This window comes from Thunnus thynnus, chromosome 11 (genome assembly GCF_963924715.1).
Source record: "Thunnus thynnus chromosome 11, fThuThy2.1, whole genome shotgun sequence".
In the NCBI taxonomy this organism is placed as follows: Eukaryota; Metazoa; Chordata; class Actinopteri; order Scombriformes; family Scombridae; genus Thunnus; species Thunnus thynnus.
In genome coordinates this window covers 3,934,063-3,949,658 of record NC_089527.1, presented here as the reverse complement: position 1 = coordinate 3,949,658, position 15,596 = coordinate 3,934,063, and the positions used below count along the sequence as shown (strand labels likewise).

The 15,596-nt window shown below is 38.0% G+C and overlaps 1 protein-coding gene across 4 annotated transcripts; it reads left to right on the top strand.

Annotated features, from left to right (window-relative positions):
• The first annotated feature begins 3 nt into the window (after positions 1–3).
• Positions 4–14,073, top strand: LOC137192296 (interferon alpha/beta receptor 2-like). 4 transcript variants are annotated; one of them, XM_067602862.1, is made up of 7 exons: positions 4–143; positions 513–681; positions 4,118–4,293; positions 5,509–5,669; positions 9,919–10,078; positions 12,438–12,559; positions 13,100–14,073. In XM_067602862.1, exons 1-7 carry the CDS (start codon positions 104–106, stop codon positions 13,238–13,240), a joined length of 969 nt encoding a protein of 322 aa, XP_067458963.1. In that variant the 5' UTR covers positions 4–103; the 3' UTR covers positions 13,241–14,073. The 4 variants fall into 4 exon arrangements, with proteins under 4 accessions (XP_067458963.1, XP_067458964.1, XP_067458960.1 ...); XM_067602863.1 differs by having other exon boundaries at positions 4–164; positions 513–645; XM_067602859.1 differs by having other exon boundaries at positions 4–164.
• Positions 14,074–15,596: the final 1,523 nt, after the last annotated feature.

The following is a 15,596-nucleotide window of genomic DNA, read 5'->3' as shown; positions in this document are numbered from 1 at the left end:
ACCCCCGGCTCCCTCCCATCCCTGTCTATATGTTGAGTGCTCGAACCTAAAAACAAGAGCAATATCACATCTTGTCAAACAGCAAGCAGTCCATGGAGGGACGATGGGGTTTTGGATGTTTCTTCTTCTGTGTTTTCAGCTTGGTAATGTTCCCTGGACTGAAGGTGGGGAGGAAAGACTGGGGTTCAAATGGTGAATATGTGAGATGAAGTGTCATGGAAGGACTTTGTATGTGTTTTTTTCTGCCTGTGTTTGATTGTTTAGGTAAGTTGTGTGTAAATTTAAATGTGTGCATGTTGGCAGGAAGAGTAAATACTTCATATTGCTGTTAATCTCTATAGTTTCTCATGGCTCAGAGTGAGCAACTCATAGGTGCATAGCGAAGGTAGATAAACAGGAAATGTTTTGTGCAGACCACAGGTTTAGCAACATGTAGTGATGCAGAGCTGGAAAATTATAAGAAAGACCAAATTTTCTCTTTTTTAATATTATGATTCTCTCCTCGTCCGCAGGGAAGTGTGATCCCCTCCCTGCACCTTCCAACGTCTCCATCTCTTCCTTCAACATGGAGCATACGCTCAGCTTCCTGCCAGGCCCCGAGACGCCCCCCGACACCCACTTCACAGTCCAAATCCTCAACCCCAGGTATTCAGTCAACAGGATGTACAGGGGAAAAGAAAAGTGAGGTGATAAGACAAGGGTTGACAGACTCTGATCTGTGATTCATGACTTCCTTTTTTTGCACTTTGTACCTACTGAGCTGCTGGTGACCAACATCTGAAACAGTCTCTGAACCGCGTTTTCCTCAGTCATCCTGAAGCACACAGCTTTAACTGCCAATTGCTAGATTTTTTTATTTTTTTTAATCATTTTACTTTATTAACCAGAGCTCCTACATCCACCTACACCTTTGCTAACTGCGGTGACTAGCGGGGGGCTGAATGCAGACGGGTCATAGACAGTATACGTGTTAATCTGGGCGCTGCGTCTCAGCCGCCGCCGTATTGGACCAACGGTTCTGGCCGCTCTCTGCAGTAGAGATTATCAGACTTTTGTGTTGCATTTGGACGTTTTAAAGAAAGAAATATCAAGAAACAAGGAATAATTTCACAATACTGTCACCAAAATGTTGAATTTAATAAACCGTTATCACTATAAACTATATGTTAAGTGGCTTTAATCTTTGCAGTAGGACTTTCTATTGTGAATTTATGAGGAGATTCTTATTATTCTTCTTATTATTATCATTATTTATTATTCCATTTATTAACAGTCAACCTGGACAGAGCCACATTCACACACAGGAGCCATAAACTCATATGGATCACATTTCTCAGACGCAAACATGCAGCCTCGAAGCTCATTTTCATTTTCCCGCTGCTTTAGGTTTTGTTTCTACAGAACAGCTGATTGATGAGAATACTTAACTGTTAAGCTGGAACTGATGATATAACTGACTGTACGCATCACTTACTGTAGATAGGTTGGGAAATGTCAGTAGAGTGAGAAAATATTAAAGCTGAATTTTGAAGCATGTTGACCTAAACTTCCTCTCCACTCCCCAAACAAAGAAGATAACAAAAACAGGGATTTATTCATCTCGTATCGTGCCTTATAAGATCTGATGGGACTCATTAGGAAAGTGAAGCCCAATGGATGTAGTACCATCTTCTGTATTTTTAAAAGTTCTGCCAATTATTGGCCCCACTGTATCTGCTATTCTCAATTCCTCAGTGTCTTCAGGATGTGTCCTGTCTCATCTTAAACACGTTACTATCCAGCCCATATTAAAGAAACCTAATGTAGTTCCTGCTCTGCCCAAGAACTATAAGCCTGTATCTAAACTCTTACCGCTGCGCTGGAGAGGCATAGTATTTATGATAAGTTTCAGTTTTGATTTCAGAAGCAGCACTCTACTGAAACTGCTCCTCTGGGGGTCTCTAACGACATTTTCGTGTCCTCTGATGCAGGTGACTGTTCCGTTCTAGCGCTGCTTGATCTCAGTTCTGCATTTGACACAGTAGATTGGGTGGTATATCAGGCGTAGCATTAGACTGGTTTAAATCATGTTTCACTGACAGAAGTTTTACCGTCTCTGTTGGTGACTCTTTGTCTGAGTTCTATCCACTCTCTTGTGGTGTCCCACAAGGTTCGGTTCTGGGGCCCCTGTTATTTTCTCTATATATGCTGCTCAGTTCCACTTTTCATTCAAACCTATTGAGGCTTTTAGGTTATCCAGCATCCTAGACTGTCTTAACACTATTAAAGACTGGACAGCAGAAAATTTTCTACAGCTCAATGCTGATAAGACAGAGGTTCTGGTTTTTATTAGTATTGGGCCTCTTTCCTCCACTGCACACTCCAGACTGCGTAGCTTAGGGGTAATATTTGATCAACCCTCGTCGTTTGACACCCATGTAAAGCAGCTGACCAGATCTTGTTTTTTCCACTTAAGAAATATCACTAAACTGAGATCTGTAGTTTCAACAGCTGAACTAGAGATGCTTATACCTGCTTTTATCGCATCTCTTGACTACTGTAATGCACTTTTCTCCTCACAAGTATCTATCTAGTAGTATCTCTGCCCTTGATCGTCTGCAGACAATCTAAAATGCTGCTGCAAGACTACTCACTAGCTCATATTACCCCTATACTTATTTGTGACTAATGCCTATGAAAAGCACTATATAAATACATTTGACTTTCTTACTTACTAACTTTAGCCAGGAGCTAAAACAGCCTGTTTCAGACAGAGGCTGAACTGAGGGGCTGCATAAAGGACCAGTAGAAGATAAATAAGGAGTTAACTGTAAATCATACAAAGACAGTCCAGTAGAGCCCCAGAATATAAATATTGAGCTGGAAATGTGCATGATATTTAATGACTAAAAAACATATTGAGTCTCTATTCTGTATTTTTTTTAATCATATTACAACAATAAGAATATGAAAACAGAAATACTTCTAAAATAAATACAATCAACTTTAATCTATAGTAGTTAATTAACTTATTGTTACTTTACATTAAACAGAAGTATATTGGTATTAAAAAACATAACTTTGGATAAACAAAATATTCTGTATTACACATAAATTGTTGGTTCCTGCTGCAGGTACTTATGCTGAAAATGAACACAGCCATGTTGCTGTTCTGGATAAATGCTGCATGTGCACCAGCTGAGCTCAGTGAAGGTCATATGTTTCATTTTTCTTTCTGAACCTTTCCTATAGCCTGTGAGTAAGCACTTTCTATTTTCAGGAAGTGTGAGTGTTGTTTATATCAGTATGACGCAGAAAGCCCAGTTAGTTTCCTTTTTATTAAGCTATGGGATGAGATTTGTTGTAATATGATTATCAGTGTGTAGCTAGTTAAGTTTCTTTTCACCTGCTGTGGTGTGAGTCATTTTTTCTTATGTTTTCCGGTTATCATCAAGGCAACGCAAGTTTCTTTGTATTGCAGCTGTGAACAAAAGTGCTTTACATAAAAGATTAAAGGCATTTAAGGATATGAAAGAAACACAAGAAATTATAAAAAAGACACATTTAAAAAGGGTTTAAGAGTAAAATAAAACAAGAAAATAAGCTAAAATAGAATAAAACAAATAAAACAGACAGCCACAGCGTAGTGCCAGATATGAATAATTATCCTCAAATTTGATTTAATAAAAAACAGAAGAAACAGAAAAGTCTTCAGCTTTGATTTTAAAGAACTGAGTTTTTTTTTGTTTTTTTTTTATTTACACCAATAAGACACCAAAAAAAAAAAAAAAAAAATGCATTTAAGGAGTAACAAAAGGATCATGCAGTCAGTGTGGGAGTTTGTTCAGATATGTGCTGCATATAAACTGATTTCTGTCCTGTCCAAGAAAACCTGAGAGATCAGATCTAAACCATTCAGTGCTTTTTAAACCAACAGCAGTATTTGAAAATAAATTATCGAATCAGCTGCAGCTGTTTGATCGACCTGTAATGACACTGTTACATTAGTAGACCTGCTGAGACATGAATGATATGATGATATATTCTTACAGTGATAGTAGGCTGATCTTGTAATTGTCTTAATGTGTCTAGTGTCTATTAAAAGTCTCTCTCTCCTACTTTCCTTTTCACTTTGGAGGAAGAGCACGTGGAAAGAGGTGGCTTCCTGTTCGGAGCTGACGGCCGGACAGACGTGTGACCTCACCAGAGCATTTCAGGAACCGTTTGATCACTACTACGCCCGTGTCCAGGCCTTCACACCCACCCAGAAGTCTGATTGGAAAATATCAAGGCAGTTCCAGCCCCTGTCAGACAGTGAGCCACCACCAACACAATTATGACACATGGAAGATTTAAACATTTCATACACAGAGAGGCAGAGCAGCTCTGGAGGTAGAAATAATCTCATTGGCTGAGCTAAAACTCTTCACTTAGTGATAACTGTGGCAGATATGCCACTCAAGATTCACAATCCTCTAAATTAAACGATGAAATACATTATTTGTGAAGTGTTCTCTGATCTGATGCCCCTACCAGCAGGACCAGCAGGTCATTTGTCAACAAACATCTGCTTAAAATAAATCTGTTTTATGATGGGACAACGCTGTGGTTAAGGTTTTGTTTAGGGAAAGAACATGTTCTGGATCAGAATAAGTGCTTAAGGTTAGGAAAACATCATCGATGGGGAACAATTACTTCCTCATTAAGGTAAAGGGATCTTCATCGTCATGGCTACAATTATAAACACACGTTAACGTCCGAGTGCCGGTTCAATTCCAGCCACTGACCTTCGCTGCATGACATATCCCTCTCTCCCTCTCCCATGTTTCCCGTTTCCCCACACTTTCAACTGTAAAAAGGCAAAAAATGTGAAAAAATAATCTCAAAGATCTCCTCTAGACAAGTATAATACATGTAAAAATACTCTGCCAGGAACAATAATATATGTCTGATATGGTTTTTCCACAAAAAAATGTATAATTACCACTTTAAAATCTTTAAAATGGCATCTACTCATTCTCCCCCAATAAAATTCAGAATCTCTAAATATGCAAATATTGTTAATTTCAAAAGTTTTCTTGCTGGACACAAGATGTCTCCTACTTCACTGTAAAGTTTATTGTCAGTGTTTGTAGGATGGAGGCTTCAAGTTTCCACATCACACTTGTGTAAATTACATACTGGAGCTTGAATCCTAAAGGTGTAAACCCTTTTCTAACACATTAAGAGGATTAATCCATTCTTTACACTTTTGTTCATGTGTTTTTGGTTTTGGAAGGGCTAAAAACGAAGACAGAATCCTCCAAACTTGTTATATATGGATTATGTACTGTATGGAGTATCATTCTGCACAACGTGTTGAGAAATTCAGAGCTTAACAAGCGTGCTGTGCATAGTTATGATTACGATTGGTCAATTGGCAAACTTTAATGTCAATGCCAATCTTTGCTTCAGTTTTTTAAATTATGATTAGTCCTGCAGTGAATCCACTTACCAGTTAGATGAACATGAGTTTGTTTCTCCCTGTAGCTGTGATGGGTCCTCTCGATGTTTCTGTGTCCGGCTGTGGGAACTGTTTGCTCGTCCAGGTCAGTCTTCCCAAATCAAAGGGTCTACAGCAGCACGAGCAGTTTCAAAGCTTCTACAGAGTAATCGACTTCAATGTGCAAAGGACCCGGGACGGAGTACAGGTATGAGTCAGGCTTAAAAAATAAGGCTGGCTATTTTTTTCTTATTGTCAACAAATCTCATGTGCAGATCCAAACCAACAATTAATTAATCTACTTACAAGTATTGTGTGTGTATCCAATGCCTGATATATCTTATTCCTCTGTGCCGTAGACGTCTGTTGTTATCCAAAAACTATTAAAAATACGTCATTGAGTCACACCACTGCACTGGGTGACATGTTCTTTCATTATGAAGAGTTTGGTCACATTAGATTGTTTAGAAACGGCTCCAAAGACTAAAAACAGCGATCACATTTTCAGTCTCCGGAGAGTAGTTCTGTGTAAGGCAGAGAGTATGTTCCATTTACAGCTTTACTAGCTTGTTGTGCTACATATCATAACCTCTTTGACTTCGTCCTAAAGTTCGGAACATACTCTCTGCCTTACACAGAACTACTCTCCAGAGACTGAAAATGTGATCGCTGTTTTTAGTCTTTGAAGCCGTTTCTGAACAATCTAACGTGACGAAACTCTTCATAATGAAGGAACATGTCATCCAGTGCAGTAGTGTGGCTCATTGACATGGGTCAGTCCTGATGAACCAGATAATTATCATCCAACTCTCACCTCATCTCTACAGAACCTTTTAATCTATTTTAGGATCATTGTTCTGGTTTTCCAGCCCAAAAACTGCTTTCATCAACCAGGTTTCCAGCAGCAGCAGGCAGCTGCTTTTCATTGAAAACGCTCTGATAAACACACCATCCACTACCTGCTCAGAAACAGCAGACAGTCAAATTTAGCAACTAAAGAGCCAAATGCTGTGTGTTTATGAAGAGCTGGTGGAGACCAAACTAGAGCTAAAAAACATTCATGTGGACAGAAACACAACTCCAAATGAATGATGATGATTAAATTACAAGCTTTTTGTGTCTGCTGAATGTGCAAATAGGCAACTATTTGCTCACGCATTCACTATAACAGCTTTGTAAAGTGATAATATGTCTGTTGTATTTATAGCTTTTTCTGCTGCCCTCAATGGCCAAAACAAAAATCAATTAACGCAGCTTTAAGTGGCTATAGTTGGTATTTTTTATAACAAAACTGTATGAACTGTGTAGTAGTGTGTAATGTGTTGGTTGTGGCTCGTAGTGATGAACCTACAGAGAATTAACAGTGACTCTGCAGCTCCTCTCGGCTTTACAGAGCTTCATAGCGAGTTTCAGTTCATTGTTTATCTGCCCAGCTGCAACTTTACTGTTTTGGTTCACTCTCATAGCTTCATTTTAGGCTCAGCGGGCAGCTGTTTTGTCACTGGCAGTACTTTGTTCAGGTTAGGGACAGATCATGGTCTTGGTTTAACCAAACACTGAACAAGACTTTTTTAGGCAACCAAAATGTTACAATTAACTTTCATGAACTGAAAACACACTGTGAAATAACAGCAGTTACTCTGTGAATCTAGGGTTACACCATGGTTACATTACATATGCCACATTGTCGCCATCATCTATTTTACTCACTTACTTACTTACTAAATGGGACCATAATTTACAAAATGAACATCATGCTGTATTAAAGAAGACTTGAAACCAGCATTTGAGACCATAAACTCATTAGGAAATTGTTTACTGAAGTAATAAATCAAGTGAGAAGTAAAGTCATTTTCTCATAGACTTCTATACAAACAGACTTCTTTTTGCAACTACTGGAGTCGCCCCCTGCTGGTCATTAGAAAGAATGCAGTTTTAAGACACCTCCGCATTGGCTTCACTTCTCAGTTTGTAGTAGTGCTACAGTCATATTGCATGTGCAACACACCATACTGAGGTGTCACAGTCAAAACTTTGAGTTTGCAATGATTTGTGTCAAACTGGTTTTCTCCCACAAAGCATTTAACCCTTTACAACCCTTTAAGACCACATTTCCCATAAACCTTGTTGTTTCCTGTCAAAAAAGAAGATATTGCTTCCCCTCCCTTAAGCGTTCCTTGCATGGGAGATGGTTCTGGTCACGAGTAGAAGTTCATAGTTATTTTTCAATGAAATTACATTCGATGAAGATTATAATACAGCCTTATGTGTGCACTGTAAAGTCCAATTTAGAGACAATAACCAGTCAGTCTTGATAATTACACACACAGTTTTGGCACTGACGGTTATTGTATAGGCGTTATTGTTTACAGAGTGAAAAATGACCAAGTGTGGCAGAGGTGCCATGATTTGACCCTTGTGCCATTTATCATCCTGACATACAGTAGTTCACCCTATAATAGAGAGTGGGTTTCTGCAGGTCTGCATGTTTCTTTTAGAGTGTTTTATCTCGGGTTGCATATGTTTAGATGATATGAAACTCGACTCAGAGCGGTGTGGAATACTGAGAAATCAAAACCGTAAACCCACAATGCCACTCCTATTGATCTCTTTGAAAGACTTATGAAAGCCCAATCAGAATATTGAGCAAAACAAACGTGTTGTAGGCTTATTTATCACTTTCGAAAGACATCTGGTTCCCTCAGATAGCTGATGTTTTTCAGTGTGTGTGGTTTTGCCCACGTTTTCCTCTCGCCGCCTGTGTTCGAGGAAACACTCTGATGAAAAGAACAAAAAAGAACATGTCTTAACATCTGTAATTTCAATCTTCCCACCTCACATTTCTACCAGTTACAGTATACAAACTTGATAAATAATGAAGTCAAATAATAAAAGTTTAAAAATTCAGACAGCTTTAATTCAGACAGACAGAGGAGGCTAAACCATTAGTGGAAAAACATAAACACAGCCTGTATGTACTTCCTGTCGCCCCTTGAGGTTCAAAACCACAAGACAACTTAGCAAAGCAGTTTTGAGAGTGACATCCAGGAAACATGTAGCATTTTATTATTTCTAACAAGCATGTGTATTGCTAAAGTAAGTAAAATCAGAGCAGCCTTTTATGCATCAGTGACTCAGCTTGTATCTTAATGTTACGCATTTCTTGTTTTAACACCTGATGTGTGACAGGTCTTTCTGGGGAAAAATACAGAAAAACACAGAACATTGACGCAGGAAGTGACTGGTATCATGTTTAGTACAGCAACAGTTTCTTTGGAATAACACGTAAGTGAAGGAGAAACGGGTAGTTACATTGAGCTGTGACAGCTGAACAAAGAACGAAAAGAGCGCCACCTACAGAAACAAATACAGAAGGTTTTATGGACTTTTAAATGAACATTTCATACATAAGGACAATTCAAGGTGCTACATTTTTTTAATGAAAATAAAAAAAGTTAGGAGCAGAGACATTAACACATAAGTTATAGACTAAAAACGCAGTTAATGTGCAGTAATAAGTTGTAAGTTGTCCCTAATGCAGCAAAGGAAATAAAACTGCACTAATGATTATTTACATTATCAATGAATCTGATGATTATTTTCTCGATTCATTGTTTTGTCCATAAAATGTCAAAAAACAGTTGAAGAAATGCCTCCTATAATTTCATAAAGTCAAAGGTGACATCTTCAGATGTTTAGTTTTATCATTAACAGTCCAAAATCCAAAGATATTCAGTCTACTGTCATGTATGACACATAAAAGTTTAAATCCAGCAAATGTTTGACATTTTTCCTTTGAAAACGACTACACAAGACAGACAATTGTCAAACTAGTTAATTTTCTATCAATCAACTAATCAATGCAGCTCTACAATCAATCACTAAAGCCTGTTTGTATACATGCAGCAGAGTTTCATGCAACCACCTTCCCAAAAAGGAAAAACAAAAGAACATTCCCACATTAAATGAAAAAAAATGATGAAAGTTCAACTGAAATTAAATTACAGCAACATATCTGCTGTAAATGGTCACACTGAGCCTGATAGCATCCTGCTACACAACAAGATCCACAGACTAGCTTTTCCATTAGATCCATTGGCTTTCCTGCTAAAGTCTCTGTATCTAACTTACAAACATTAACACACGTCTTGTCCTACACCTTAGCTTGTTGAACGAGCCACCAAATAAACATTCGCCACAGAAAATCTCAATGTCAGTTAGCGGGCTAGGTAGCTAATTAGCTGCTCAGCTGAAGCACATTAAACAGCATGTAAACATACCTGCAAATGTCACTTTGGACCCATTACGTGCTGGTTTGGTTTTTGCTCTTCATAAGCCCTGTTAGCGACACGTGACTTGTAGCTACAGCAGTTTGTTTACTTTGTCTCCATTCTGTACGGTGCCTCTATGAAGTGTAATTATACCGTTTATTACCTGGTTTGTCTGTTGTGTTTCAGTTCAAACTGAAACTGCCTTACAAAGAGGAGAACATGATCACGTACCTGCAGCCGGGTGTGGAGTACTGTGTGACGGTCTCCGTGTCATCTCCCTTCAACTCCAATTCTGTTCCCAGTAAACCTTTCTGTGCCTTCACCAGCCCTCCTCCCAGAAACTTACGTACGTCACCATTGTTTCACTCTGATACTCAGCATCCACAAATAAAATACACAGACTTCAATCTTCTTTCTTCCTCTGTACAATCAACTTTAATCTGTTTGTTTTCTGTCCAGCATCTGTTCACCAGCTTTCCCCTGAAGCCCTTTTAGTGCAGTACATGTACTTTATTACAAAAATGTGAAGGCAGTTTTACATGTTGGTCTCATGTCTGAATAAGTATTGCTGCCATTATGTCAAAAAAATGAGTTCATTTTGTTGTGATGAGAATGTGTTCTCATTTTAACAAGATATTTTTCATTTTGTAATGACATTTTTCTCTTCATTACTAAATACCAAATTATCCCATTTTAACAAGGAACTAAAACAAAGTTACCATGTTATAATAAGAAATGTGTCTTGTTTTAATGAGATATGTTGATTTTGTATGATAAGGAGAACATTTTGTTATAAACAAGATAAAGTGATATGTTGTTACAAGTAAAGTTTCTTCCTAAAACAGAATATTTGCTCACAAATATTTGTCATAACAAAAAAATATCCTGTTATAATGTGAATGTGAAACGGAGCAAATAGGGGTTCTCTCAGATAGCAAATACTACTAATATGGTGGCAGTAATATGCTGCCGTAGAGTAAGCATTTGTGTCACTTTAATATAAAAGTCACAAAGGCAGAATAACAAGGTTAGACGTAGAAATATTTCTGTAACTCTCCCAACATGCCATCAAGACGCGCATGTGACAAAGTTTCACGCTCAGTGATTGAATGTTTCTTGCAGAAATGCACCTTGGGAGTTGTAGATAAAGGATAAGACAGCAATTTTCCATATTTTTCTTATTGTCATCAAATCTCATGTTCTGATCCAAACCAACAATGAAACTAATCCACTAGAAAGTATTGTGTGTGTATCCAAACCCTGATATATCTTATTCCTCTGTGCTCTAGACCTCAGTTGTTGTCCAAAAACTATTAAAAATACATTAATGAGCCACACCGTTTGGTCATGTTAGTTTGTTTAGAAACGGCTCCAAAGACTAAAAACAACGATCACGTTTTCAGTCTCAAGAGAGTAGTTCTGTGTAAGGCAGATGCCACTGACCATGTGCAGAAATACTAGCTTGTTGTGCTACATATCACAAAATCTTGACTTTTTACTAAAGTTATTTACAATGTAGCGACAATGTAGTACAAAGTCAAGAGGTTATGATATGTAGCACAACAAGCCAGTGAAAATCTGTAACTAGAACCGCGTTCCTGCACATGCTCCGTGGCGTCTGCCTTACACTGAACTACTCTCTAAAGACTGAAAATATGATCGCTGTTCTTAGTCTTTGGAGCCATTTCTAAACAAACTAACATGCCCAAATGCTTCATAATAAAGGAACATGTCACCCAGTGCAGCGGCTCATTGACATGTTTTTAATAGTTTTTGGATTGATGATTGATATATCAGGTTTTGGATAGACACACAATACTTGTTAGAGGATCAATTCATTGTTGATTTGGCTCTGCACATGAGATTTGTTGACAATAAGAAAAATATAGGAGGTTATCCTTTAACTTCTACCCCAAAGTTTTTATGTACACAGTCTTGTACCTTCGACCAAGATATTTTCTAACATAGTTGTTCATCCTTTGTCCTAATGATCCAACCAGGAGAGTTACATGTTGATCTAATTACAATTACCAGTTACAATCATAACCTTCATGAAGGTAGGATGTACTGAAATTGGCAACTGAATGTGTTTGAATAGGCCACTGTTCCCCTCCAGTGTTTGTAGCTCCTGGCTAAAAGGCTGAAAGAGGAACTTCATTTGAATTTTAACAGTTCCTCTTAGAGATATAAATGTGTGAGAACTTCAGGTTTAACAGAAAAGGAAGCTTGACCACAATACCCGCCAAATGTCAGGTTATTTTCTTGAATCCTCAACTAAAAGGACCAGTGTGTAAGATTTAAGGGGATCCATTGGCAGAAATGAAATATAATATTCATAAATATGTTTTAATTAGTGTATAGTCCCCTGAAAATAAGAATCATTATGTTTCCGTTACCTTAGAATGAGCCCTTTACATCTACATAGGGAGTGGATCCACTCCCACAGAGCCTGCCATGTTGCGCTGCCATGTTTCTACAGTAGCCCAGAACAGACAAACCAAACACTGGCTCTAGAGAGGGCCTTTCGCATACCGTAGATTCTCCTACATGCTTCGAAGGGTAGGGGTATTCAGTTGGTTGCAATCTGCAATCTCACTGCTAGATGCCACTAAATCCTACAGACTGGTCCTTTAATGTGCTGATTTCCGATATAATGAGTATATTCCAAACTGCAAACTGATACCTGTTGCTGTCCTGTTTCACAGTGTATATGGTCTACGGCCTGCTGGGTGCATTCTGCGTGTTGGGGTTCCTTCTCATGGGATTAGTTGTTCACGGTGGTCGGCTCAGCTACCAGTTACTTGGACAACGCATACCCAGAAGTCTGGTAACGGATCAAGCGCTGTGTGCTGCAACTTGAAGAATCAATTGCTCATCATCACCTTAGATTTTCCAGTCAAAACACTTTGTGCACATAGAGTAAATATGTCTTAATAGGTCTGATAGCATTTTATGGAATTCAAATCCAGTTTCGAATCCAAATCCTTATCGAATCTCAGTAGGTCTACATTTCAACATTTGCAAGTAACTAAATTCTAAAATAGCTACAACTCAAATATCTAATCTAATCAGCTTTTGAAGGCTGTGAAGCAGAAACATGACAGTTTATAGTGACAGCTTAATGTTCAAAAGAACCAAAGATATTCTATTTACTGTCATGTATGACAAAGAAAAACCTCAAATCATCACATTTGAGAAAAAAATCACTGAAACTATTATTTGATTATAAAAATATTTGCCAAATATTTTCTTGGTGATCAGCTAATTGATTAATTGACTAGTCTCTAGACCCTAGTAAGACCTTAAAGTGGAGTTTTGTCAACCTCATGACTGTCCCTGTCGCTGACTCTGACCCTCTCATCTCCAGTTGTACATCGCTATTCAGGATCGTGGAAGTGCACCTCCTGAGCTCTCAGACCAGACCTCAGCCCCCCAGATACATAATAGAGGATCTGCTGACCGCCTCCACAGTCCACAGTCCTGTCCACCCACTGAGGAGCAGCTCTGAGCAGGGAGAGGAAGACAGGAGGAGTCACCAGAAGTGTTTAGGAGGAGCTGAATTGGCCGACTGGTTTTGAGAAGAGGAGGAAGTTGAGGATAAAGTTCATAGTTTCATACCTGAGTGAGATGCTTTTGTGAATTGTTATCATCATGTCTCTGCACAAATATTTCTAGTTTCTTTTGACTTTAAATTTGTTTGAGGTAGAGGAAGTTACTGTCTGTTTAAAAACATACATAACTCTGAGAATAACTGGATCAAATGAATAGGAACAGAAATTGAAAATAAACTTTACAAATACTGGAACTGATGCACGAAACTTGACCTGAGCAACCAAGTCAAATAATCATAAAAATTCACTGTAGTTCATGCATTAGTTTATCTTAATATGTTTATTAGTATTATACTTATCATTCCTTCTTGAAGTGCTGCTATCCATCCTGTTGTCTTTTGCAAATGAGCCAAATGTTGCTTTGTCTCTTTGTTGCTGCTCTAACTGGTGTGCTGTCGTGTTACAAGGAGAAAAATGAATGTTCTCTTTTTAAATCAAAACATGTTGGACAACTTTTTGCCCGCACACCGTGCTTTATCCACAAAGCGCTTTTGGCTATCTTGCTTTGTTATGCCTTCATTGAAGTGGTGTACCACCTTGATGAAGATGAGATATCATTCTGGAGAAGTGTTGTGCAACCTGTTTTACCTTTGACAGACACACTGCTTTGCACCAGGCTTTGTGCCTTTTATCAAATTATACATGAGAAAGCTTTTCGTCAATCATTCATGTAATGTTCATCATTATTTTCCCAATAAAGAAAACTGAATTCAATAAATAAATCAATAAATTCTTGGTAGTTATAGTTCATTCTTTCTGATTAAAGTTTACTTTGGATCACACTTTTTAATTCATTTTGGGCATCTCTTTCATTTGATCATTTTAGGGGTCAATAATGCCTTGTTATTGTTAATTCAAGCATGATTAATGTAATGTTTTAATGTAGTGTTTCTCTGGGCTCACTTCCATAAAGCGCAGGGACTCACAAAAGACAGATTAGAAAAAGAACTGTCAAAATCGAAGCAGCAGAGGCCGAGATATTCTGACTTTTAATCCTGAATATGGGTCCAGTTCCAAAAAAACCCAGGCTGAGAAAACTGTGATGGCATCACAATGACATCATCGTGTTATGTTCACAGGATTTTCATAAATCCAGTTTCAAACTAATGATTTACAACAGTGACATGCTGCTTACACAATGATGCTTTAGTATTAATAATCTAATGATATCATATATAATAATATATCAGTCAGAGGGACCAAACCACTACTTTTACTGCAATAGTAGAACTAACTTCAACAGACACCATCCCAACTAGGCAGCTTAAGGAAGTCTTACCCTTAGTTAACAGTTCTTTATTAAATATGATCAGTATGTCTTTAGTAACAGGCTTTGTACCACAGTCCTTTAAAATAGGTGTAATTAAAACTCTTCTTAAGAAGCCTACTCTTGATTCAGGCGTTTTAGCCAAATATAGACCTATATCTAACCTTCCATTTCTCTCTAAGATCCTTGAGAAAGCAGTCTCTAATCAGTTATGTGACTTTCTACATAACGATAGTTTATTTGAGGATTTTCAGTCAGGATTTAGAGCACATCATAGCACAGAGACAGCACTGGTGAAAGTTACAAATTATTTCCTAACTGCATCGGACAAAGGACTTCTCTCTGTACTTGTCTTGTTAGATCTTACTACTGTATTTGAAACCATTGACCATCACATCCTATTACAGAGACTGGAACATTTAATTGGCATTAAAGGAACTACATTAAGCTGGTTTAAGTCCTATTTATGGGATAGATTTCAGTTTGTACATGTTAATGATGAATCCTCCATGCACGCAAAAGTTAGACACGGAGTTCCACAAGGTTCTGTGCTTGGACCAATACTATTCACCTTGTATATGCTTCCTTTAGGTAATATTATTCGGAAGCACTCCATACATTGTCATTGTTATGCAGATGATACCCAATTATATTTATCAGTGAAGCCAGATGAAACCAATCCATTAACTAAACTCCAAGCATGCCTTAAGGACATACAGACCTGGAGGACCTGCAATTTTCTGCTTCTAAACTCAGATAAAACTGAAGTTATTGTGCTTGGCCTTAACACCTTAGAAACACATTATCTAATGATATAGCTACTCTGGATGGCATTACCCTGGCCTCCAGCACCACCGTAAGGAATCTGGGAGTTATCTTTGATCAGGATAAATCCTTTAACTCCCACATCAAAGAAATTTCAAGGACTGCCTTTTTTCACCTACGTAATATTGCAAAAATCAGGCACATCCTTTCTCAAAAAGATG